The 26,636-nt window shown below is 35.7% G+C and overlaps 1 protein-coding gene across 1 annotated transcript in view; it reads right to left on the bottom strand.

The window, feature by feature from the left end:
- Window positions 1–21,120, bottom strand: part of LOC107585174 (BMP/retinoic acid-inducible neural-specific protein 3-like) — a 30,323-nt gene extending 9,203 nt beyond the window's left edge. The window contains exons 1-6 of the mRNA XM_016272082.1: window positions 20,673–21,120; window positions 19,741–20,015; window positions 9,204–9,391; window positions 8,366–8,550; window positions 1,491–1,596; window positions 491–727 (exon numbers count right to left, since the gene is read on the bottom strand). Of these exons, the coding sequence (XP_016127568.1) occupies window positions 491–727; window positions 1,491–1,596; window positions 8,366–8,550; window positions 9,204–9,391; window positions 19,741–19,970 (946 nt within the window). The 5' untranslated portion in view covers window positions 19,971–20,015; window positions 20,673–21,120. The remainder of the gene's footprint in view (window positions 1–490; window positions 728–1,490; window positions 1,597–8,365; window positions 8,551–9,203; window positions 9,392–19,740; window positions 20,016–20,672) is intronic.
- Between the last annotated feature and the right edge of the window lie 5,516 nt (window positions 21,121–26,636).

Genomic DNA, 26,636 nt, shown 5'->3' with positions numbered 1-26,636 from the left:
CCCCCTCCTCCCTATATGATAAAGAATCATAAAAGTGGTCCATATGACTCTGTTTAATTAAGTTATACAAAAACATACAGAAGACTGACATTTAAGTTATTATTCACGGGGTTAGTGAGAACTGCCAAGAACCATATCAGTCATGAATCAAAAAATCATTCAGACTGGTTTTTAAATCAATTAATTCTATGTTCTGAGTCAAATAAATAATATGTTCATAAACTGCTACTTCTCCCATGAGCATGACAGAACATACATTTATGGCATGCTTGTGTCCTTCTAGAAGATTGGAAGGCTTAGTCTCTCTACTATTTCCAATTACATGGGACAGAGAAGACAGTACATACAATTCTTAAAAAAAAAATTATTTTTGTGTTTTACAGAAGAAATTAAGTAAATTAAGACATTTTTTAATTGATTTTAATTATTCACCATGTTCCTTCAAAAAGTTACTATTATATTTAAAAAATTTAATATTGCAGAATCTTACCAGACTCTTCAAACTCTTGGTTGGCTTGCATCCATGATTCTCTGATGAGTTTCAGACTGTCCTGCATAGCCTTCAGGTCTTCACTGGGACAGTTGCACTGGGGATAATCAACACTGCATTTGCACCAGCAGTCATTATCCCGGCACACAAACTCGCCCTCGGAGTGGCAGCCAATATAACTGAGAGCTGCCTCCACAAATTTGCTCCTTAGGTATTCTGGCAGAATGGCCTGAAGCCCTAGAAGAAGACAAAATTATATAAAAATACATAATATGCATTAAAAATGAAACCAGTATTCACTACCTTGGAAAAGTTTGGGATCAGTTTTTATTTTTTTTACATTCAACTGAACAACAACAAAAAAAAAAGAGTAAAGGCATCTATAATGTTACAGAAGACTTATATTTATAATCATCAAATAACACTAAAAAGTATCAGTTTTCTCAAAAATATTAAGCAGAACAACTGTTCTCAACATTGATAATACTAAGAAAATTTAATGAGCACTAAATCAGCATATTAGAATGATTTCTGAAGGATCATGTGACATTGAAGACTGTAATGGCTGCTGAAAATTCTGCTTTGCCATCACAATATAATAAAATACAAAACATGAATTATTTTATTGTAATTATGTTTTCATAATATTGCAGTTTTATTGTATTTTTGACCAAATAATTCAGCCTTGGTAAGCATAAGAGGCTTATTTCAAAAACATTTAAAAATCTTACCAACCTTAAAACTATTGAATTGTATAATAAAATACTGGTTTCACTTAAAATATTTTTAGTATTATAAGTATCTATAAGTGTCTTTCAAAATATATTTTCATAAGCTACATTTCGTTGAAACCTTTACAGCCTAAGTGTGCTTTTACAACAAAAGAATATTTCTGTGAACACGCTGCTGCCTCTTTCAATATCAGCATAGAAGAATGAAATTAAACAAGTGATAATATCATTGGAAAGTCTGGGATATAGTTAAATAATACATGCGCTACCTTGTAGATGAATCTTGTTTTCAGGACTCTGAACCAAAACGGAACTGACAGAATCGAGGTTGTCATAGTTACTGCATCCAAGAGGGCCTGTCCTTGTTTCGGTCACCTTAAGGGAAGACAAGAGAAAGCACATGACAATACTCTGTGCAAAACAGAGACAGAAATGACACTGAAGCCATTAAATATGCAGAGCAGGCAGATGACTGTCCTGTGAAATTAAAGTAACATAGATTTATCCAGTGCTTATACAAGCTCAAAAAAGGCATATTGTTTTAGACACAACTACACAGAATTGCTGGTAGAATATAAGAACCATATAATAACTATGTTGTAAAGGAGCTCAAACGTCTGTCCAGAACACTATAACGACTGCACCGTTACACCAAGGACATTAATGTTATTGAGAAAGCTATGGTATTATTTGGACCAAATTCACTAATGTATAAGGCAATATTTCACAGTGAATGTAATGCACTTTCAGTGTACGTAAATAGTGAAGGGTAATGGACTTGTGGCTGAATGCGACTTTAATTTTACAATCAATTTAGTACATATCAACATAGATATTTCAAGTCCAACATAGCTGCCGTTGTGGAACTATGTATTATATTGAAAGGCACAGTATATACTGAAAAGAAATGCAACTGTTAGAAGAAATGGTTGTAAGTCAAATGGATTAATGTTCCAGAGCAGACAAACAGGTATACGTACAAGTAGAATATCCATATCACTGACACCTCACTGACAAAACTATCGACACGGTATCTTTGTTCCCATCCAAGATTTGTGTTCAAATGGTGCACAATTGCAGCTCAATCATTCCTGACAAAAGCTTCAGTTTTTTCCCTGACAAAAGTCACTGTATATCAAGGCTCGGCTGACACATGGGAAGAAAACTCACTGCCTGTGGGCAAATATATCTCCCTACCTGTCACTTACAAATTGTTCTCTGTTCTACATTGTCTTCTTTAATATTTCCCCCGGTGAGTGAATAAAAGTCTCCATGTCGTGTTTGTAGATTAATGGTGACCCGAGATTTCCGTCAGGCGAAACTAACTTTTCTTCTTTTGTGTTGGAAGAAAAGTTGCCTTTGTTCGACATCTACTCAAGGGTCACTGGATAAACGGTGAAGCGGATAAAATTAGATAAAGTAAACACTATAGTGAACCCTCCAAGCTGAACGCAGTTGTTGTCATGCAAGTGAACCACTGAAAATGACTGAGGACCTGGAAAAGCCAAGGAAGCATTTCTAATGTGTTACACAAGCAGCAAATCCCCATTATCGAGAGCTGCTTTATTTAATTTCCATTCAGCGTGTTGAAATAACTTTCAAGCCAGTGAGAGTGGTGAAAGCCGAATCAGGAGGAAAAGCACAAGTTCAGCAAGCCTACCGCTGGCATTTCCATTCCTCTTATTGACGCGTCCACGCAATTAATTAAAGTCCAAGGAGCCTCTACAGGGATCAGCAGATTAATTTCTAACAAAGACAGATGTCCGACTTAAATGGAAAATTGACCAATTGCAAGTATAAAGATGGGTTTTTCTATGCATAGCAATGAGCCGGCCCGCAACAAGGGCCCAATGGAGCGGAGCATGTGCAGAACTTGGGCTTTCTATAATGAAACGGAGAAAAGAACTGTTGCTGCAGCAAGTGCATCTGAATTGGAAATTCGGAATTTACCTGAGTGTGCACTATGTGCCATCCATTATAGATGCTGAGTACAAACCATGTAGACTGAAAATGATGTATTTTTTCAAATTATCTGCAGTGTTTTATTTGTGCTGACTACATCAGAACTTCTAGCAGCAGCCTTTAATGAGATCAGTAACTGGCATAAGGGTCGCTTTCAGTGTGGCTGCGACTGAAGGTATGTATTCAAGGAAATGGGTCAGTTGTGACTTGTAACATTCACTCTCAATCACTCTGAAGTTCATAAGACTGTTCCCTCTGTCTTTATTAAAGAAGACCTGGTGCCCACGCTCCTAGATGTGTCATTCTATACATAGTTACTGTGTCACTTCTTTTGTCTCTTACTGCCAGCTAAGAGACTCAAACACTGCACTGTAAATAGAATGGATAATAATCACAGCACATAAAAATCCTTTAAAAGTGACTAAAATGATTTGCTAAATAAATATTAGCCATCCATTGCATTTCTCAAACAGTAAATGAGGAAAAACAGACAGTTCTGTAATTCCCACCTGTGATTAATCCAACAAAGACTGCGGAAAATATCACTGAGTGGGCCTGCGTAGCCACATATTTGAATAATAATGGATTTTAAGATGCCGATCCCAGCTTTTTTGATACGCTAGAAATGTCATTAATGTATCATAAGCACTGGTGCTTATTATACAAATGCTTTAAACAAAGTTCCGGCTAGAATGGGGTCTGTATCAGAGAGAATTAGTCAATAGGCGTTTTCCTGTTTGCATCAGGCATGTTTTTACACTGCATTGAAACAATCTTTGAGATATTCGAGCAGCTGTTTTCATAAAAAGGCCCTTTCCGGTGGGTTAGCGCATCCTTCATTTCAGTGGGCGCAATGGGGGAAGCTTATCATTGGAGGAAAGTGTGCATTAGAATGGAATTATACCCTTCTCTACAGAAAATAGGACTTTATTGAAAGCAGCAGGGAATCCTCTGCAAAGCTAGTAGTGGTTAATGCTCTCAGCTTCAGCTTGTGAAATCTTAGAATGAAACACAAAGGCATGCTCTCTACAAGAGAGCTTCATCTGTGTGCATTAGCTGGAAATTCTTTTTGATTTTCAAGCGTTCTTTCCTCGCAGCCGGATTCGGAAGTTCTCGCTCTGGTTTATGGCATTTAAGAGGGAGAAACTGGGGGAGGTGTAGAGGTGCTGGCAGAGTTTTCATGCCTCCCAGCTTGTGCTCGGGATGCTTGACTGATGACCCAGGCAAACGTCAAAGCACTACCATTGGCAAAATGCCTAACTCTTTCTCTGAATCATAATCTTTCATAAAGTTTTCTACAGTTCATATACTCTGCCACTGAGTTGGTGAGAGAATTCATATCATGCAAAATGTATTCCATTGCTTAACAGAGAAAAATGTGGTACGAGTATGCATTGCATAGAAGAATGCAGAATAAAAGATTGTATAATTGACTAGTATTAAAAAATAATGTATATTATTATTTAATGCATTTGCCTTATTTAAAGAGAGAGTTCACCCAAAAAAAAAAATTTTTTTTTTTATTCTTTAGAGACATCACATAATCACCATTATGTTGTTCCAAACCTGTATGACTGACTTTCTTCTGTGGAACATAAAAAAATTATGTATTTTGAAAAGTTTAGGTTCCTATTGACATGTCCTTTGGACAAAAATACAAAGAAAGTCAATGGGAACCAAAACTGTTTGGTTGACAAATTTTATTTTAAATAACCTATTTTGTGTTTGGCTTTTACACAAGATGTGTAAAAGATGACATAATTTTTTTTCTGGACAGACTATACCTTTACAGGAGCCCTGTTATGCCCCTTTTTACAATATGTAATATAAGTCTAAGGTGTCCCCAGATGGTGTCTGTGAAGTTTTAGCTCATAATACCCCACAGATCATTTGTTATATCATTTTGAAAATGCATATTTTGAGTGGAAGCAGAAACATGCTGTTTTCATGCATGCCTCTTCTAAATGCAATGAGCTTCTGCTCCCACTCCCTTTTCCATAATAGGGCTGTGCCTTTACAGTTCGTACCTACGATATTCTGCTAAAAAAACACCTGTTTGGTTTTGATTATTATGTCTATAGCGCTGAAATCATAAACCATATTAGTTTAAACTTCTTATATCCGTTTTTTTGATCGCACACATCCGAAGCACACGCACAGAAAGTGGCTGTCACGCGGCATTCAAGTACTAACCTAAGTTCTCTTTCATGTCTTATTTTGCTTAAACCATTAAATACACAGAGGTTTACGTTAAAAACACACGAGTTACAAAAACAGTTGGTTATGTCTGTGAAGGTAAACAGCTGGGAAAGAAATCGCATGTTTATATTAGATCTGTGTGGCAGCAGCATAATATACAGTAAATAAATCAATAAATCCACTGCTCTCTTGTCTCCTCTGAGTCTGTGGCTCTAAACAGTGTTCTGTGCTCGTCAGTGAAGCCAAAGACAGAACAGTTAGCATGCTTTGCTCGAACATTCGCCATGGCGTTAGAACTGGTACAATGTTGTCGCTTGGGAAAAATGGCGGCGCCGTTGGTGGAAGCCTGCAGATTAAGGGGCAGTAATATTATATTAAGATCCCTTTTCTACATCACAGGGGGAGCGAAATCTGAGCAGCTCGGTTTTTTTTCACAAGCTTGCAGCGAAAGGCTTACCAAAAAATTTACTGGGTTGTTGTTTTTCATGTTTTCTGGGTTGGTAGATGCACCGGGATCTGATTATAGCACTTAAACGGAAAGAATAAAAATGTTCATGATATGCCACCTTTAACACATCAGGGTATACTATATTATTATCCTAATATGTTAAATAAACCAAACATGTACAGTGAAAAACTCCTTTTTTATTTCAAATCAGTCTAGAGTAGCATTTGGTTACAGTTTAGTCTTACTTAACTAACCTGACAAATATCTCTGGACAGATTACAGAAAAAAAAAATACAGTGGGTGACGATGAAATGCATTGCACAGGGAGCTCAGTAGGACATTTATTTATTTTTAATAAGAGCGACAAACAAGTCACAGAATTTAGATCAGAATAGAAAACTGATGCAGATGAGTAGTATATAAAAGGAGTTTGTGTCTGTGCAGGCAGTGTCTCTGTGACATCTGCAACACGGGGGTATGATTAATTAATCAATATTGTATTGTTCAAATGAACTGATTAATCAGAAAATTGATATTTTTACTGATCTCCACTCATTAGAAAATCAAAGTTCTAATGAGTCCTTGACCCATTGCCTAGTGTTCATCCAAGCCTATAAATTCTGGCCACTTAGCATGATGGCTTGCAAGTATATCACCAGAAGGCATGTCAGGAGACATCATGCGACCTGAATACTCCAACCATCCTTAAGTATCTAAACATGATCTGATTGTTATAAACCTCAACTAACAATCCTCCTGTAAATCAAAATTAAATGCTGTGATGGATGTCAACCTGCACTCACCGCATTTTCTGTCCACCGTCGTCTCTGACTGTGGAGGTTAAAGATTCATTTATTATTGGTGGTGCAGAAAATCCTCCTCATAAGTCTCTTATTCATTAGAGCCTGACACCTCGCTTATATTCAAAATGGCTGACGAATGGGCTGGGCTCTCAAAGAAATTATTGAAATGGAACAAACAATTTGTCACACTGATGCATAATTCCACCAGCACCTTCATATTTATTTATTTATTTGCTATATTCCCTCTATACCCTCCCCCAAGAAAATAGCTCTTCCATTTGAGCAGACCAATCTCACTCCAACGTTGTATGTTTGCCACAGAAAGACTCGCCAGTTTGGTGTAGAGAGCCTTTGTATTCACATCCGTCTTCATCCATGTGAGGTAAAAATCCATGGGCTGAATTAAAGACTGCTGATCCTGAGAATATTTCACATCAGTCACCTGAAATGCCAGGCAAATAAAGGCATCTAAAAGGACCCCCATCTGCTCACTTCAATCAAGATAGCTTATAAGCTCTTAAGCTAAGACACTTGCTGTCAGGAGGCAATGTGTCTTGCTCCTGGTAAATACAAATCAACTACAGTGAAGTAGGGTTGGGAACAGAGTTGCATTCTTTTAAATACCGGAACTGACTGATGCTGTCTGTTCTTCCAACGATGCTGATTGAATACCATACTAACATTGTTTACTGCACTACTAATAGCACTATCACAACACGGCTAGTCCAGTTACAGAAGGACTCATTCTCATAAATGTTATGATACATACAGTGCAACCAGTGCAGTCCTTGAATGAATGACTCTTATGAACCGGTTCTACGGTACAATAGTGACAGTTAATACAATTATAATGTTACAAAACATTTATAAAACAGGAATAAATTACAGTGATGTAATAGCATAACAGGAATAAACTTTAAAATATATTTAAAAAGACTAATTTTAAATAGTAATATTTCACAATATTACGGTTTTTACTGATCAAATAAATGCAGCTTTGGTGAGAATTGGAGAAAAACATACACACAAAATGTTTTAGAAATACTCTGGAACAGTAGTGTTCCAAATATCACTTGTTTAAAAGCATTAAAAGAATATTTAATGGAGTCATTAAGGAACTGGAATTATTAAGAGGATTCTGAATCATCAAAATATTTACAATTCCCATCCTTAAAATGAGGTCAACAAAGATTAGTACATATGACAGATATCAATACAGAACCATCCTGTTTTTCAAACCACCATTCTAACTTTAATTTTCCAACATGTATTTAGGAGTGCATAGAATGCATTGTACAGAAGGCATTTAACTCATGTAGTGCAGAGTATGTGGGCTGCTGTTTCAAGCACAATCACATATTGCTTGCTACGGGTAACTTGTTTTGGGTTAACTGATATATGATGTGTCAAAGAGCTTAAACCTGAATATGTGTTTAAAAACAGTGCCTTTCAAACACAATTTAACTTAATCAAATGCTTCTCTGTGCACACACACATCATTTTGTTCAAACCTGTGATTCATTAATACCTCATAATTTCTACAACCAAGAACAAAAATGAAGGAAAAACTGCTGTGCTTCTCTAACATTTAACCCACTTCTTTTGATCTCCGAATGATGCAGCTGCAAAACAATAGCAACAACCGAGCTCAAGTGCAACTCCTTTCCAAAAATAAGCACTCAAACGGGGGGTCAGGTCCCCAGGTCTGTGCGCATCTAGGCTACAGGGTTACCTTGATGGCAGTGGAAGCAATCTGGAGGTGGTGCAGTTTGCGCAGAGTGCTCTCTCTGTCTATGAAGTAGGAGGCAGCCAGCTGGTGCAGGGCCTCCAGAGTCACAGCCGTGCCATTTGAGTCAGTCAGGTCCGCCGTCCGGCTTAGCCTCCTCTTGTCCACAAATATAGTCAACGCCTCCTCACCTGCAACAGGGCAAAGCAACATAAAAGAGTGCGGAATTCTGGGGAAAATGGCTTCATAAAGAAGAAAAAAAAAAGTATGTTAGGAAAAGCGAAGCAAGGGAATTATCTATACAGTGAATGTCTAAGATGAAGGGAATAGAAAATGGACAATTTATCAAATAAAAGATAGCACTTATAAATAATGAGAAAGTAAACTGTCATTAAAATCCTGTTTAAACTTTACATAATGCTGTACAGATGCATGGTTCATGAATATGAGTATATATGAAAATGTATCAATTAAAGATAAAGTTTCATGTTAACGTTTTTAATGAAATCTTATTAATACGGCTGTCAAACGAATGAAGTATTTAATCGCAAATAACATAGTGAATTATTGAGTTCAGCAGTGTGTGGATGATGCACATAGAAGAATATATAGATATATATAAAGACACCAGAAAGTACTGGTGTCAAAAACAGATGTCAGAGCTCTAGACTTTCATGTGTTCGCATTTGCAGACATTGGTTTGGCTAAAATGTTTTTGAATAGTGGGGGTTTTGAAGAATGGATGTGTGGTTAAAGAAGGAAGTAGAATTTAAAAAAAAAAGGCAGATAAAAGTGTCTGCCAAAATGCATAAATGTAAATGAACAGTCAGCTTTGTTCAAGTACCTCCGAGTGTAGCTGAAAGCAGAAAGTGTGTGCCATATTTCCTGATAATGTTCTCGGTAATGGCACCGAGGGTGGGTCTGCGGCCCAACTGTCTGATGGTCTGCATGAACTCCGGATCGAGGGGTAGAGCCACGCCATTGTCCTCTCTCTCCAGAGCCAGGCTGTTCACCTTCCAGCGCCCAAACTCTCTGCAAGGTCACGCAAAAACACACACACATACACCCTATTTGGAAATGTCCTTCATTTGAGCCACAATAGACACAGGAGGGAGAAATCCTGAACATCACTTTTTCAACAGCTGGGAGAGTTTGTTTTAATATCTGGTTCAGTGTAAGCCACAGTACAGTTTAAGCTTTTTTGAAATTGCCATCCTGTATATTCCCCAAAGTAAAAAAAAAAAAATGTTTAAAGAGAGGTCTGAGAAACCTTCACGCAGCTTGACTACAACGCATATTCAGTTAAGACCTGCTGAGGAGAAAATGCGATGACTGCATGACCCCCATGCCTGCAATTCAAATCATATTATGCATTCTCTTTATTTTTTTCCAACTTCAGCTTTAGGAATTACTCTGGACTGCTTTAAAAGCTGTTGTCCTCTACATAATGGTGCAATTTGTTTTGTTTTGTTTTTTTTCCTGTGACTTTTGCACTGAAGATGGGCTGACTGGGACTAATCTGTAACAATGGCAAGCTTCTTTCTTTCACGGATAAATGGTAAGAGGAGTCAGTTCGATGAGAACAGATGGAATTTTTTTGAGAAAATCAGCTGCCACTATCCTTTTTCTGTCTGTCATTTACAGCTAAAGCTGTTCAGCACAATACAGTTAAATGTTCCTTATATAACTTTTAGCACTGCAACTTTATTTTATACTTCAGAGATTATAGATATAGAGAAAACTTTAAAAGAATGATCATCACTATATTGAGTTGCTTCCACTATGTTACTATTAATTTGGTATGATAAAAGAAAATACTAGCTAAGAAATGCAGAATGCAAAATACAAAGTGTCAGTGCTGGCCTTCATATTTTAGCATATTACAGGGATAGTTCACCCCAAAATGAAAATTTTTCATCATTTACTCAACCTCAAGTTGGTTCAAAGTTTCTTTTTTTTTTTTAATTAAGAGTGCAAAACATATAACATACGGTGAACACAAAACACAAAAACAGCAATAGAACAGCAATGATAATAACAGCAATGAAAATAAACAGTGATGACCATCTGACAATAATAGTAGTAGTATTCAAGTAGTACTAGCATGCATTATAATAATAATACTAAAGATGGTGATGATAATAATACCTTGTGATGACAGCAACAGTAATATCAATAATAATAAAAGTAATGATAATAATAATAATAATGTAATAACAATCGTAATAATAATAATCTAATAATGACACATACCCAACACATACCACACATATTCTAGCTTCTGTGTCAATGTTTTTTTGTTGTTGTTTTTTTCCTTTCCAATTCACGGTAAGATTACTATATGTATATGTATGTATGCCTAAGCTGATGTGGTGCATTAAAAGAAGCGTGTGGTGCATTAAAATCAGCATGTGGTGCATTAAAAACATGTGTGGTATATATTGGGTGCAGATTTGATTTAGTTATATTTATATATTTTAGGTATATATATTTTGTGTTATGATTATTAAACCATTTACCATCCTTATATAAAATATCATCACATCAACATCATCTTATTACTGCTCAATGTTTCTATGATATTAATAATGATAATAATACTAAAATTGAAAACAATATTGAATACACTCATAGTATTATTAAAACCTTGTATAAATATGTATAATAATATGTGAATAAATAAATTAGTAGGATGAGTGTGTCAGATTTGTAAAAGTTGAATGAGGTCTGATCTGGAGTGTTGTGGTTCCAAAGTATAGTTGTAAGGAGGTGAGAAATGTTCTAGGGAAATGTAGTCTGTGAGCAAATTTTTCCAATGCGTTATGTGAATAGTGTTTCGGGATTTCCAGTTCAAGAAGATAGTTTTCTTGGCGATGGCTAAAGCTACGAGGAGTATCCTTTTGTTTATTATTTCCTGATTGAGAGTTGATAGATCACCCAGTAGACAGAGTAAGGGGGATAATGGGATGTGGCAGCCCAGGAGGCGGGATAGGGATTCAGTGACGTCTTTCCAAAAGTGTTTAATGGGTGGGCAGTGCCATGTGGCATGGATATATGTGTCCGGACAATTTTTTTGTGAGCAGTGCGAGCAAGTTTCTGATGTGAATCCCATTTTAGACAGCCTTTCCCCAGTGTAGTGTGTTCTGTGAAGAGTCTTATACTGTATGAGCTGAAGGTTGGCGTTTTTAGTCATGGAATAAATATTTTTACAAATTTGAGTCCAGAAGTCGGTATCAGGAGCAATAGAAAGGTCTTCTTCCCATTTGATTGTTGGTAAAGTTACGATTTTATTTGAATTTGTTATAGTTTTGTATATTTTGGAAAGTAATTTTTTCGGGGAGGATATATTAACTAAATCTGCTACTGCAGAAGAAAGGTGAAGATTGATGGTTCTGGTGTTGATTTTAGATGATTTGAGTTGCAAATAGTTTAAGAATTGATTGCTCCCGATACCGTACTCCTGGGCTAAGTAGGAAAATTAAACCAGGTTGTTAGACTGAAAAATGTGATTAATATGTGTGATGCCCTTTGCTGCCCATTTATGGAAATTGAGTGTTTTTTTGTTGCTTGTGAAGTCAGGGTTGTTCCAAAGCAGGGTGAGGTTAGATGGAGCCTGATTGGAGTTTGTGATTTGGTGATATTTCCACCAAACCATTCTTTTTTTTTTGCTGAACACAAAATAATATATTTTGAAGAATGTTGGTAACCAAACAGTTGACGGTAGCCATTGACTTCCATAGCATTTTTTCCCCATATTATGGAAGTCAATGGCTACCGCCATCTGTTTGGTTATACATTCTTCAAAATATCTTCTTTTTTGCTCAACAGAAGAAAGAAACTCAGGTCTGAAACAAATTGAGGAGAATTTTCATTTTGAAATTATTTTTCTCTTTAATCTTTTTAATATAATTTTCCTCTACTTTATTTTACAGTACATGCAATTACTTGCAGTGTACTTACCTAAGAAAGTACTGTAATATAAGGTAACTACATGGCTTAAGGTTAGGTTTAGGGGTAGGTTCAGTGTTAGTACCTAGTTATGGTAATTACTATAATAAGTACATATTATGTACATGCGGAACAGGACTGTAATATAAAATTCTACCCTAACAAGATTACAGAAGCTGGGGAAAGGCATTTTAAGAACAATGTGCATTTAACAATCATTTTAATTTTTATTAATGTAAAATAGTAAATGATCTTATTTAAAATTAATTGCATCTTATCCATTTTGTTGACTCAAACTAAAAATACTGTATGCAAATCTCTAACCTGAAAATTGATCTGATGAATAAATCTCAGACAAATGTTGTCACAAATGTCAAAATTTAGCAGAGCATACCCTAGGGGTCATTTTGCCTCATTATACCCTATATATTATATTACAGAATATGGCTTGCTAAGTGTGTATCTAAATAATAACAGATGACACTTATTGACAGTGGAAAAGACAATGAGACCGAGAAAGACAAATGGAGGGGAAGAGGGACAGAAAGAGATGAAATGGAGAGAGAAAGTATGATCGACACTGTGTCAGAACAAAAGTTCTTGATGGACAGTTATGGATGGAGCTGGAGGCTAATCCACCACTGAGCCCACGCTACAGCCTCACAGCAGGAGAAGGCATATTGAAGAACTACCTGCCAGACTTCCCCACAGAGACCCACGGCTACATAGAGTCAACGGTGAGAACATGCTCCAGAGGAAGCAGTCTGAAGCCAAAGGGAGACCGAGAATGTCACAGTACAAGCAAATGAGACCAGCTTGTTATAATGTCAGCTCTGTGTTTGAAACATCCGGATGACTCTTACATTCTGTCTTCATTAAGAAGAATGAGTCAGATTTATGCAACATTTTTGCAATATTATGCAACACGCTCTGAATGAGATTTGTGGATAGGCAAAAAAGTTTTTGTGTTAAGCTAAATTACATTCGATTATTAAACTAATTAGTTTCAAGTTGGCTAAAAATGTAATGTGATTAATTATAAAAAAAAATTAACACAAAAAATAAAATTGGAACAATCAGTCATGCTCCATTCCATATGTAATTTCTGTAATACAGGATTTTCCATCCATCTAGTTTGAACTATGATATTAATATTTTTGCGAGTTCACAGACAGATGCTACTGTAGGTATCACGCCCCACCAAACCACATTTACAGAAAGCAAGAAGTACAAAATTAGTAAAAAGCTGTTCACACAGAACACATTTTCACGTTCAAAAACAGTTAACCTAGAAGTGCAATGTAATGGAACAGAAATCAAAGGGTCTCAAGACCCGTTTTTAAAAGTTGGATAATTTTTGACATGGCAGAGGGCACTTCTCACCACAGTTTTGAATTTTTTATACAAGTGGAAGAAAAGGGGAACGAGAGAATTCAAAACTGCATGCAACAAAATGCAGATGTATGCAAATAAATGCTGTTCAAAAGTTTGGGGTCAGTGATACTTTTAGTCTGCAAGGACAGTAAAGACCTTTATAATATTAAAAGATTTCTCTTTTAAATAAAGACTGTTCTTTTTAACTTTCTATTTATCAAAGAATCCTGAAAAAAGAGAAGTATCATGGTTTCCACAAAACTATTAAGCAGCACAACTGTTTGCAACCTTTATAGTAATAAAAACTGTTTCTTGAGCACAAAATCAGCATTTAAAAAAAAAAAAGACTTCTGAAGGATCATCTGACAAAGACTGTCTGCTGGAAATTCAGCTTTAGCACAGGAATATAGCCTATTACTTTTTAATAATATTTCACAATATTACTATTTTATTGTATTTTTTATCAAATAAGTGCAGCCTTGGTAAGAGGAGCCTTTTAAGATAAAAAAATAAATAAAATCTTACAGCCCCCAAACTTTTGAACAGTAATATTTATTCTGTAAGCTTGCAATACATTACATAGCTCATTTGTATCTGCGAAAGCCAATTTATCCGAATTTGCACTCTGCACTGAAAATATATGTGCATGTTCTTTTGCATTTTTAATCATGTTTGAGGCTGTTATTTCACTACGTTGACCTACAAATCGGTTAACACACTCACAGCAAGGATGGATGGCATTTGTATCTAAGACTATCTGTGTCAGGCTGCAACTCAAGCAGTCCATAAATCTAGAAACTCTCATGTAATGAATGCTTGCTGCACGGAAACATGTCAAAAGGTGTCAGTCACTGATTGAGAGCCTGTTAGTCTGTCAGCATTCACAGAGAAAGCCATGTACAGTAAATGCACAACACTGCAACATTATACACACACATGCAATACATTACTTGTGGATTATTGTGATGTTTTTTTTCAGCGGTTTGAACTTTCATTCTGACGGCACCCATTCACTGCAGAGGATCCATTGGTGAGCAGGTGATGTAATGTTTCATTTCTCTAAATCATTTCTGATGAAGAAACAAACTCATCTACACCTTAGATGGCCTGAGGGTGAGTATATTTTTTGCAAATGTTTATTTTTGAGTGAACTGCTCCTTTAAATATTCTTTCTAGAGAAGTCTAATTACCAAAGCTGCATTTATTTGATCAAATGATAGTAAAACAGCAATATTTATGCAATTTAAAATACTTACATTTTAAACAAACTGGTCCTGTGATGCTACAGCTGAATTTTTACAAGTCATTACTTATTATCTCCATTACCTTCAGAAATCTCTTTTTTTTTCAGAATTCTTTGATGAATAGAACATCTACATGTTTTAACATGAAAACAAAGTGTTTTCTTGTTTTAAGTTGAAAATACTAACAAAACATTCAATGAAACCTTTTTAGACAGCTCTAATTTCAAAAGTCATATAAAATTATTATAGTAGTTAGTTTATTGCTGTTATTACTATTAATTATTACTATTATAGTACCTGTGTTTATATTGTGGTCTTAACTTGATTTTTATTTCAAGACTAACCTGAGGCAAATTGAGAGCTCAGGCTACACCTCATTAGTTGTGTTTATCAAACACTTCTTCATGCTAACATTAATCTGATGTAAACACGCTCATTAAGGTCTCACTCATTCCACTGCATAAGTCATTTAGGACTCAATAAACTTTTTTGGACCTAAATTTAGAGCTAATTGGTCAACAAAGGACATTCGCTATATTCAAAGAGTATTTCTTCATACTGAAATATTGAGTCATCAAAGCCCAAGTCATCATCGCTCCTGTCAGTTGTGAGATATGACTTAACATATGCACCTCTGTGCACTTCCATCATTCAATTCCCATAAGGAAAGTCTAACAGCTCATCTCTCTCAGTCAAGCCCTGGCCCTGATAAAATTTTAAACAAACTGGTCCTGTGATGCTACAGCTGAATTTTTACAAGTCATTACTTATTATCTCCATTACCTTCAGAAATCTCTTTTTTTTTTCAGAATTCTTTGATGAATAGAACATCTACATGTTTTAACATGAAAACAAAGTGTTTTCTTGTTTTAAGTTGAAAATACTAACAAAACATTCAATGAAACCTTTTTAGACAGCTCTAATTTCAAAAGTCATATAAAATTATTATAGTAGTTAGTTTATTGCTGTTATTACTATTAATTATTACTATTATAGTACCTGTGTTTATATTGTGGTCTTAACTTGATTTTTATTTCAAGACTAACCTGAGGCAAATTGAGAGCTCAGGCTACACCTCATTAGTTGTGTTTATCAAACACTTCTTCATGCTAACATTAATCTGATGTAAACACGCTCATTAAGGTCTCACTCATTCCACTGCATAAGTCATTTAGGACTCAATAAACTTTTTTGGACCTAAATTTAGAGCTAATTGGTCAACAAAGGACATTCGCTATATTCAAAGAGTATTTCTTCATACTGAAATATTGAGTCATCAAAGCCCAAGTCATCATCGCTCCTGTCAGTTGTGAGATATGACTTAACATATGCACCTCTGTGCACTTCCATCATTCAATTCCCATAAGGGAAGTCCAACAGCTCGTCTCTCTCAGTCGAGCTCTGGCCCTGATAAACTGAACTAGGAAAACAATCTACCATAGCAATGACCGAGCAGCCAGTAGGTGTTTTGTCCTTGATTGTGTTTCCAATGCAAGTGCAAGCATACTCAGGGGATATACATGTCTTGAAACATAAATAATGAGACGATTAGCTAGGGCCTGACGCTACTAGCCTGATATCTCTCTCTCCCTCTCCTTCTGTTGATCTCTCTCTCTCTCTCTCTCTCTCTCTCTCTCTCACACACACACACACACACACACACACACTCCCACCCACCTTCTCTTGTTCTCTTATATAGGGTCAATTAGGGTATTCTGGGACACCCAATCTCTGTTGTATACATTTCTGATCTATGATAGCTTTATCAGATAGCATTAGTATTCAGTAATACTTTAATTACATTTTTTATATATCTTTTATTAAAAAGTATTTTAGCCTTCTTCATGTTTTGGGAGGGCTGGAGATGTTTTGACATGCCCTGATGTTTGTATTTATTTAAGCTACTTATAATATATTAATGACTACAGTCTGATTACACTATATTCAGCACAAACTGTGCTTTAATAATATGTGACCAGCATGAATGCACATTTGCATTTTTGCATGAATTATGCCCCATAACTCACCTTATAATGCATTGTGTGATTTCATGAATACTTGTAACCACAGTTATAATACATTTTCTATGCATTGTTACACTTTTAGAAAGTATAATGCAGTAAAGCACATGGCAAACAACCAATTTCAGATGTAAAAAAGGTATCTGCAAATATTGTAGTGCATTTTAACTTTCATTACAATTATTTATGAAAAGATATAATGCATTAGAATGTACATTATAAATGTTACCGAATATTCTAGTTGGGTTGTTGTATGATAAAGTCCTATTTATTGGTATGAAGATCAAAAATGCAACGAAGCCCAAGATTGCCATAATTCACCCAAGTTGCTAGCTGATTTGATTGCTTTTGGAACTACTTCCCTTGGTGATGCAAAAATAAACAAAATAACTGACCATATTGTGTGTAAAATGTGAGTAATTCAAAGAGTTATTCTTGTTCAAATAACCTTTGTAAAAGCAATATCGTGCTGTTGGATTTAAATTAAATTCTCCTTGACTTGTATCACATTTAACTGGTGCAGGAAAATAATATGATAAGGACAAAATAAATCCAACAGTAAAGAAGAGGTGTGCAATGCAACCATTTCATTCCATGAATGAAAAAAAAAACTTGTCAAATACGCCATACCGGAAGCCCTTCATGTGTTTAATTTGAAATTCCACACCGGTGAACATCACAGTCTTTGCTCCAGTTTGATTTCGAGGACAACACCAAGATATATTCGTTTGATAAGAGCAGTTCAAAGAATTTCTACAGAACCTAGCTGTCAGTAATGTCCTGTACACAGTACACACACGACTGCATTAAGTTAAATATCCCTCTAAAATAGCACAAAGTATAGAGCTAATTGAGCAATCAATGATCTGAGGCTTTTATGGAAAATCTTCAGACATTATTGTCGTTAGGCTAAACATTTTCCATCTAAATCTACTTGAATTCTGAAGAGGCCGGAGGCTAATAGACCTCTAATGCTTCAGGCATTAATAACACTTATGACTTGTACATTTTTTTAGGATGCATAATAATTCAATTATATTTATTCCTCTTAAACCCTTTCAGATGCTTTCTTAATGGGAAATCTTGATTTATTCAACATGGTCCTAATTCAAAGCTGGATAAGCAGCAGTCTGGCTATGTGCTATGGTTATATATGTTTTTAATTAAGAATTTTAAAATTTTACTTTAAGATTAATAGGGATTTATTATTCAGACTTCCGATTTTACAACCAAGCAGGTGGGACAGCGGCTCAAGATTTATTGTGATTGTGTAATGAACACAGGTTTGAGTTGTTGAATATAAAAGCAGCGCTAGACTGTAAAAGAAAGAAAGAGAGAGAGAGAGTTTTCGAAGTTATAAATAAAAAATTACTGGAGAACATTTGACAAAAAAATACGATTTCAGTCGTTCTACTTCTAAATTTCCCACTTAATTCAACGTATTACCATTTCTTTGTAATTATTTGCGAAAATTACAGGCAATTTCTAAATGAAACTTGCTTCTACACTTTTCTCAGTGTACAAACCAATACAACATTGAATTTCAAAGTAGACTATAAAAAGACCAAAGAAGAGATGATAGAATGCCTGACACATGCACACACACATGTTGGCTTATAAAACTGTTCCAATGTCACACATCATTATCATTTCTCAAATGTCTCATACAAGACAAAGAGTGTTAAGAGGCCAGGAAGCAGAATTGATTCTCTCTCAACTCAGATCTGTGGCAGATGCAAACCTGTCCCTCTCTGTACTGCCAGTGTGAAAGCAAGGTACTTAAAAGTCATTCAGGCACAAGGGATGTTGGGATAGGAGCCCTGTCTAGCATGCAAAGTAAAATCAGGTAGACTCACGCACACACACATGCGCACGCGAGCCGCAGGTTTCCACCAGCAGGGGGAGATCTGACATTGAGAAAGCACAACTGTACTTTTGTTGACTCCTATAGTATGCCTCTACCAAAAAAAATAAAGCCAGTGGAGCATTCACAGATACACACGTATGTTGAGGAGAGAACGTCTGACTAACCCCAATGTTGCCATCTCCATCTGTGCCTGGCAGTGTGGTCCAACGGCCCTGCCAAATGAGCGTGTCAGTCAGGTTCAGTTCAGCCAACACTTTTCCCGCTTTTTTTCTCCTCCCCTTTTGGGCTGTTTATCACTTCATCTAATCCTCAGCTCTAACACAGCACAAGTTCCCGCAACACCTCACCTCACATCAGTTGCAACTAATAATCTGGTATTAAAAGTTTCGAACCACACTTTGAACTTGAAAACAGTTGTCTAGTTTCTTAAAAACTCTTAAAAGTGGCTCCTCATGAAACACATTGTTCACCCAGCATATCAGTAACATTATAGCATATTAAAAATATTTTAACATTCATCAGTAACATTTTAGCATATTTGAAAAATTTTAATTACTACCTAATTACTACTTTCCCCCAGTCCATATCGTCCATACATATTTACCGTATATATGTATACCAAAAATACCATATATATATAAATATATACACATGGTCTTGTTTATATTGCATAGCAAAAATACCCCAAAATTTCCATCAGTACAGTCATGTGGCAATTTGCATATGGAAGTTTCTTTTCTATTCTAATCTAAAGTTTACACACCAGTAAACAAAACAAGCCTGCCTCCATCAAAGTTTCTTGTTAACTTTGTTATATGGTAATATGTGTACAAATAAATGAACCATATAATTCTGCATACCATGAAACATTCCAACACATTCTACACACCAGTGGCAATAAATAACAGAAGTAATTATCCAACTCACCTGTAAATCTTATATTTGGTTGTGAAGCCCTGCTGATAACGCTCCACAAATTCGGCAAATTCCTGTGAGTGATGAAAAGGCCCTTTATCTGAAAGGAGCCACCCAAATGGACCAGCGGCATCATGGGAGGCTGCCACAGGGGCTAGAACCCAGCAGTGAAGGCTTAGTACAACACACACCCATAGACTCATCAGATACGCCAGTCTAAAATCAGTACACTGGCAGCTCATGCTTCACCCTGCGACTCGACATTCTCTCCAAACTTTCCTCACCTTCTGAAACAACAAAGACAATACAGTAAATTCAAGTGTGTAGCCTATAACAGTTTCCTGACACCTCCTTTTTTTCTACCACAGCTGTAAAGACATTTTCAATCCAGGGTTTTCAATCTGGGGTTCCTAAAGACTAGGGGGGTCTGTGGAGACAATATATAATGATATACTTGATCATTTCTAATTCTTAACTAATTTTTATCTTTCTGACTATTGTTAAGCACTATATAATGTAGCATTATTCATTATCACTCTTAATGAAAATTATTATAACATGTTACCGGAAAAAAAAAATAGCATCTTTTATATGGAGATCCCTGGGTCGTTTGGCCGGGGGTCCCAGGGTCTTTAAAAATTGAAATCCCCTGATATAAAGTATAAAAATAGACTTAAGCTATTAAATAGATTTCCATACATACGCATAATATATATTATATTGTAATTGTCAGCCATTTTCAAGCCATACTGTGTTTCAGAAACATTCTTCTCATCAATACAGTAAAATTAAGTCACATGCATTTCTCTAACGCAAATAAAAGGATTATGTAAAGATCATGCTTGTGATTATAATTCGTTTTTAAATTATATATTCTTTTAAATATTGTATTATATTTATAGCCAACTTGTAGTTTCATTTGATCATATTTATTATAAGTTTACCTTCTCCAGGTGTCCGATGTTCCAACCACTGAAGTCAACAACCTCTACAGTTCTACAGTTAAAAGCAAATGATTGTAAAAGCAAAGCATAGGGAGATTGTTGAGGGTGACCTTTGAAAATGTGGCTCAGTTCAACTTGTTTTAAACATCATCACGAAGCGAGAAGAGCCCTGGAAACCAAGCATCCCACTCTCTGTTCCCGCTATCGAGTATATTTCCAACGTCTTGTGCCGTGTAATCCGGGTGAAGAAAAACTATCGCGAGGAGAAGCGGTCGCTCTGTCTTCACTCTTCTCTCTCCAGGTAGATAGGTCTCTTGTGAATTGGAAGTTAAGGTGAAGCAATCCCATAACCATTAACGACTGACGCGATTAAAGTCTGCTGTTTCCCCTCGGTCGACACATTAACTTAACCCGGTGTCCAAGAAGCACTAAATAAATGTAGACTCCGGAGGTCCACTCTGTGCAGCTGCGCGTATGTCGGATGCTCAAACCTGACGCTTCCCATACACACCATGAAAATATCTCATTTATTTCAGAGACAAGCCTCCTCCACTCCTCATTGGCTGCGAGCGGACGAGAGGGGCGGGGTTTCGGCGCTGAGAGAATGTACTTTGTCAGGGTCACAATGAGTTTGAACGTTATGTGCTTGTTATGAAAATAATATTATACTTATTTATGAATGGGATATTTATGATACAAAATAATAGCCTGCTCTTTATATTATATTCAGTCAAGTCGTTATCAGGCTCACAACATTGACAGTAGCAAACTATATTAGAACATGGCTTAATAGGTTTAAATTGAGATGTATTTGGCTTATTGTTGCATTAGCCTACTGTTATGCCTTATACCTTCTGTGCTCAAAAATACATACATATTTAATATATACTTTCAATTTTGTATATAATTTAAAAGGGTTGCAGGGGGGAGACAGGATGTTAGGCACGATGGAAAATAAGAAGATTGCTTTTGAGTTTTCATGTTACAGGAAAATGGGGAAAAAAAATCTGCTTCAACCAAAGTAAATATTGCTTTTATTTATATTTATTTTGATAATATGTTCACTTTATGGTGATATTGCAAAAAATTATAAAAAATACATAAAATAATAACTACAATAACCAACATGATTTCCGTAAGATGTGTGGCTTTCATAGCAATTTAGCAGACGCTTTTATCCAAAGCGACTTACAAATGAAAACAATAAAAGCAGTCAAAACTAACAAAAGAGCAACAATATATAAGTGCAAATGACAAGTCTCGGTTAACAACGCAGTACACGTAGCAAGGTGTATATATATATATATATCACACACACACATACATACACACACACAAAGAAAAACAAGAAGATAAAATAGAAAGCTAGTGTTTGTTTGTTTTTAAATAAAAAAATTAAAAAGATAAAAATGGATAAAGTAGAATTAAAATAGAATAGAAAGTGTTAGAATAGAGGGTCAAATAAAGGTTATTTATATAATATATTTTAACACATATCAAGGGAAAATGTACTGTATAGTAGGAATCATAAAATGTTGTCTCTATTGGATTTTTATACACAAATCAACATTTCTAACATAAATAATTGCACTTTTTACAGTTTTTTTTTCTTCAAAACTTCATACTTATATCTATGAGGTTGCACTGGTTATTTAAAATAAAATAAAATAAATTACAACCCTCTACCCAGACAAATGAATAAGGGTGTCATATATTATCTTATCTCAAACAGTGTACATGATTATGTTCTCAATGAGATTTTTACCATCAAAATAAAAAAAATCAAAGGAGTGCACTGAACTGTCCATGCTGACAACTGTTTTAAACACAAGCATGAGCCGAAACAGCCAGACATTGGCTTCCAATTGATTCTCAGTGATCGACTGTGAGAGGAAATGAGCAATCTTGGGAGGAAAGGAAGGGAAAGAAATCAAAGACAAAATCAAATCAAGTCCTCAGTGAGCGAGTGAGAGAAATATCAGCACCATTTTTGCTGAGATGTTTTCAGATGATGCGTATAGTGAAAAGACATCCACAGGACCAGCGGCAGATCAGTGGATAGTGCAGAAAACAGCTGTTTGACAAAGCTGAGACAGCACTCTTTAAAGCCAGTCGACTGCTGAAGGCGGAGTTGAGATCTAGATCATGGTAGTGTGCGAGATCACAAAGCAGGAACATTTATCAATGCATAGACAGGAAGTCATTACAACAGGTAAATATTCACTTAAAATGCAGCCTTGATGGAGTCAATGATGCAGGGACGTGCACAGACATTTAGAGGGGCAAGGGCTCAAGTGGAAAAAAAGGGCACTTCTCATATTTATTTTAATTTTTTCCTAAACAAAACGTTATATACAGTGGGTACGGAAAGTATTCAGACCCCCTTAAATTTTTCACTCTTTGTTATATTGCAGCCATTTGCTAGATATTGACAAAAACATATCTTGATATTTTCTGGGATTTTATCGATAATGATAATTAGACAGCATTTTGCTGAGTGTGTTATTGTACTGATATCTGATAAGGATAAGGTTGATAAGGACTACCGTGGACAGCTGACTTCTAAAGTTTTTGATATTCTGCATATTCTGTGTGGTGATCAGTTCACAGCAGTGATAGAAATTAATACTTTCCAATAAGTTTAAATAGATTTTTACCTTTAAAAAGCAATTTTTTCTAAAAGTGTGCATCATCTTTTCAGTCAAATTCTTAACTTGAATATTTCAATTAATATTATATAAGGACTACCGTGGACAGCTGACTTCTAAAGTTTTTGATATTCTGCATATTCTGTGTGGTGATCAGTTCACAGCAGTGATAGAAATTAATACTTTCCAATAAGTTTAAATAGATTTTTACCTTTAAAAAGCAATTTTTTCTAAAAGTGTGCATCATCTTTTCAGTCAAATTCTTAACTTGAATCAGTCAATTAATATTATAAGTAATTTGGGCTGTTACCAAGCAAATTAAATCAGTAGACAAAATTCATCTTTGCAGCGCAGAGGAAACACAGAATCTGCGTTAGAAGTGGCATTTAGATGTATTTACACACTGTTTAATGCAGGACATGAATGTTTTAACCTGCAGTTACAAATGCATTAATGCTGTTTTGTTATTTTAAACATACAATGTTAAATACTGACATTAGATTTTTTTTAAATAAAAAGATATTTTAAATGTGAAATTAAAACTGCCAGTAGGTGGCAGCAAGTCACTGTTAATAAGTGAGTCATTGCGATTGATCTGAATAATTTAAACAGTTGATTCATTCAGGAACGAAACACTGTCCTGTCGCTCAGAGATGCAAATTGGAATTATATTTTGGCGAAATAGAGCAAAAGCAGTCAATTGTGTCTAATGTAAGTGTATTACATTCTTGTTTATTGAACTGCTGTATAAAGTCTTCATGTGATACTGATTGACTATATGAAATGATATAGGATTATATAATAAATATATACATTTCTGCCCCCATATCTTGAATTTTGTGATCATTCTAAATGCATTTTAATAAACTGAATCATACAGTGAAAGAACGCACACTGGTGTAACCTACTACACTCTTAAAAATAAAGGTGCTACACGATGCCATAGAAGAACATTTTTGTCTAAATGGTTCCATAAAGAACCTTTAACATCTGAAGAACCTTTCTGTTTCACAAAAGGTTCTTTGTGGTGAAAGAAGGTTCTTCAGATTATAAAAAGGTAAGAAAGAGATGGTTCTTTAAAGAACCTTTGACTGAATGGTTCTTTGTGGAACCAAAAATGGTTCTTCTATGGCATCACTGTGAAGAACCTTTTGAAGCACCTTTATTTTTAAGAGTGTAGACTTCCTATTGCCTTAGCTAAACTTTAGCTAACTTACAGCTGAGTCATGGATGTTAGCAAGACAAATTAACTATATTTAGCTTTTGTCTTTTAGTTGTAAATTCGAGGCACAGGTAGCTTAGTATGTTGTTCATCACCACTCACCTCCACACCAATACAAACACTACTGGAAAGGGAGGGAGGGCTTCACTTCTGGGGCTCTCTGCCTGACTGTGACTGTGATGTGCCGAACAATGTGTGCTACACTGCTGTGCTCCGCGGAGACGCGGAGGGGAGAAAGTCTCAACATTTCACGACCCGACCTGATATTTAGATTTTTTTATTTGTTTGACAGGGAAAGCTGTGCGCAAACAGAAACACACACGCACACGCGCACATATATACATATATTCATTAAAAAAAAAACTCCCCAGAAAAAAGAGCAATTTCTCTCGAGGAAGAAAAAGGGCAGGTGCTCAAGCCTCCTTTGATGTCTATGTGTGCACGTGCCTGCAATGATGTGTTGTCTCGATGAAGAGTAATCAAGAAAGCAAAGTAAAGATAATATTTTAATTAGCTACCATCTTGACAGCTGAGGCAAGGTATTTTTGCATATCTCGTTGGATGCATTATGCTTATTCGCTTTTTTCCTAATTTCTCTCTCCTTCCCTCACTCTCCCCCACAATGGCTTCTGTAAATAGGTTAGACTGTGAAAACATAAGAAGTCTTTGGACAATATAATTGCAGGCAAGAGAAATTCACTCCTGCAAACAGTTCGGCACTTACTCGCATAATTAGCTTGAAGACGCCCATTACATATTAACTAACTGTGTGCAACCAGGTAAATGTGATGTTTATCAATGTAGCATGTTGGCACCAGAGGTTTCACAGGCTATTAATTGTCATAAGCAGTGTGTGATGCTTTAGTCTCAGCCACTGCATGTGTAGCTGAAGTGTCAGACTCAGGCTGTATATGAATCACCCGAATAGTGATGAGGCCAAGCCAGTGTCATGCTCTCCTTCTCTAATGACTCTGACATATGAGCTTTGTTCCACAGTAACAAGCACTATTGCTACAGCTAGAAATGTCTAATGATGATGTCTGATAAAAACATTAACCCTCCCTTCTCAATGCCACGTGGTCAATGTGCAGGCCCATAAATCAATCTGCAATGTAGCGGGTTTGTAAGTGGCTTTGTTTAACAGCTTACTTGCAACATCCGATTCGTATAAAGATACAATGAGTATATACTGTAGATGCCAGTATGCCTCAAAAAGGGTTTGAAAACCATAAAGGCTTAATTTGCCTTGCTCATTGTGCAAATACACTACGTATGAGTTATTATTCTAATAATATTTTCTACTTCATTCTGTTCTTTGTGTTAAAGGAATAGTTCACCCACAAATGAACATTTTCTGAAAATGTATTCACCTCCAGGCCATCAAAGATGTAGAAGAGTTTGTTTCTTCATTGGAACAGATTTGGAGTAATTTAGCAGTATATCACTTGCTCACCAATGAATCATTTGAAGTGAATGAGTGCCGTCAGAATAAGAACCAAAAAAATCTCTCTCATAATTTACATTTAGCCATTTAGCAGACGCTTTTATCCAAAGCGACTTACAACTGAGGACAATGGAAGCAATCAAAATCAACAAAACAGCTAAATGTTTCATTTAATCCATATATTTATATACTTTAATCCATAATTCAGATGATATGACATTTTTACTGGAGAAAGCAATATTATAGAGGACTTATAAAAAACATCTTTATTATTTATGGACTGGAGTTGTGTGGATTTCTTGTGGATTATTGTAATATTTTTATCAGCTGTTTGAAAGCTCATTCTGATGGCACCCATTCACGTTTGTCCCCATCTGCCTTCTTTGTGTGCAATGATACAGTATCTGATATACTGTATGTTGAAAATAATAGCTCCGTAGAAAACAACATTCTTAAAGTAAAACATTCTGAAGCATTCAAACATAGCAAGTCAACCTATTGTTGAACAAATAAATAAATATATCAAATAAAAAAAGACAGATAAAGGAAAAAGGCAGAGTACTGTCATTCTAGACCTCAGGTCATTTGCTAATGGCATGTTTTTTTTTATATAAACCACTGAAGAGATACATTATTTGTGTGATGCTCTG

The sequence above is a fragment of the Sinocyclocheilus grahami genome, unplaced genomic scaffold (assembly GCF_001515645.1).
Source record: "Sinocyclocheilus grahami isolate Dianchi unplaced genomic scaffold, SAMN03320097.WGS_v1.1 scaffold67.1, whole genome shotgun sequence".
In the NCBI taxonomy this organism is placed as follows: Eukaryota; Metazoa; Chordata; class Actinopteri; order Cypriniformes; family Cyprinidae; genus Sinocyclocheilus; species Sinocyclocheilus grahami.
This window is presented reverse-complemented; position numbering and strand designations above follow the sequence as displayed.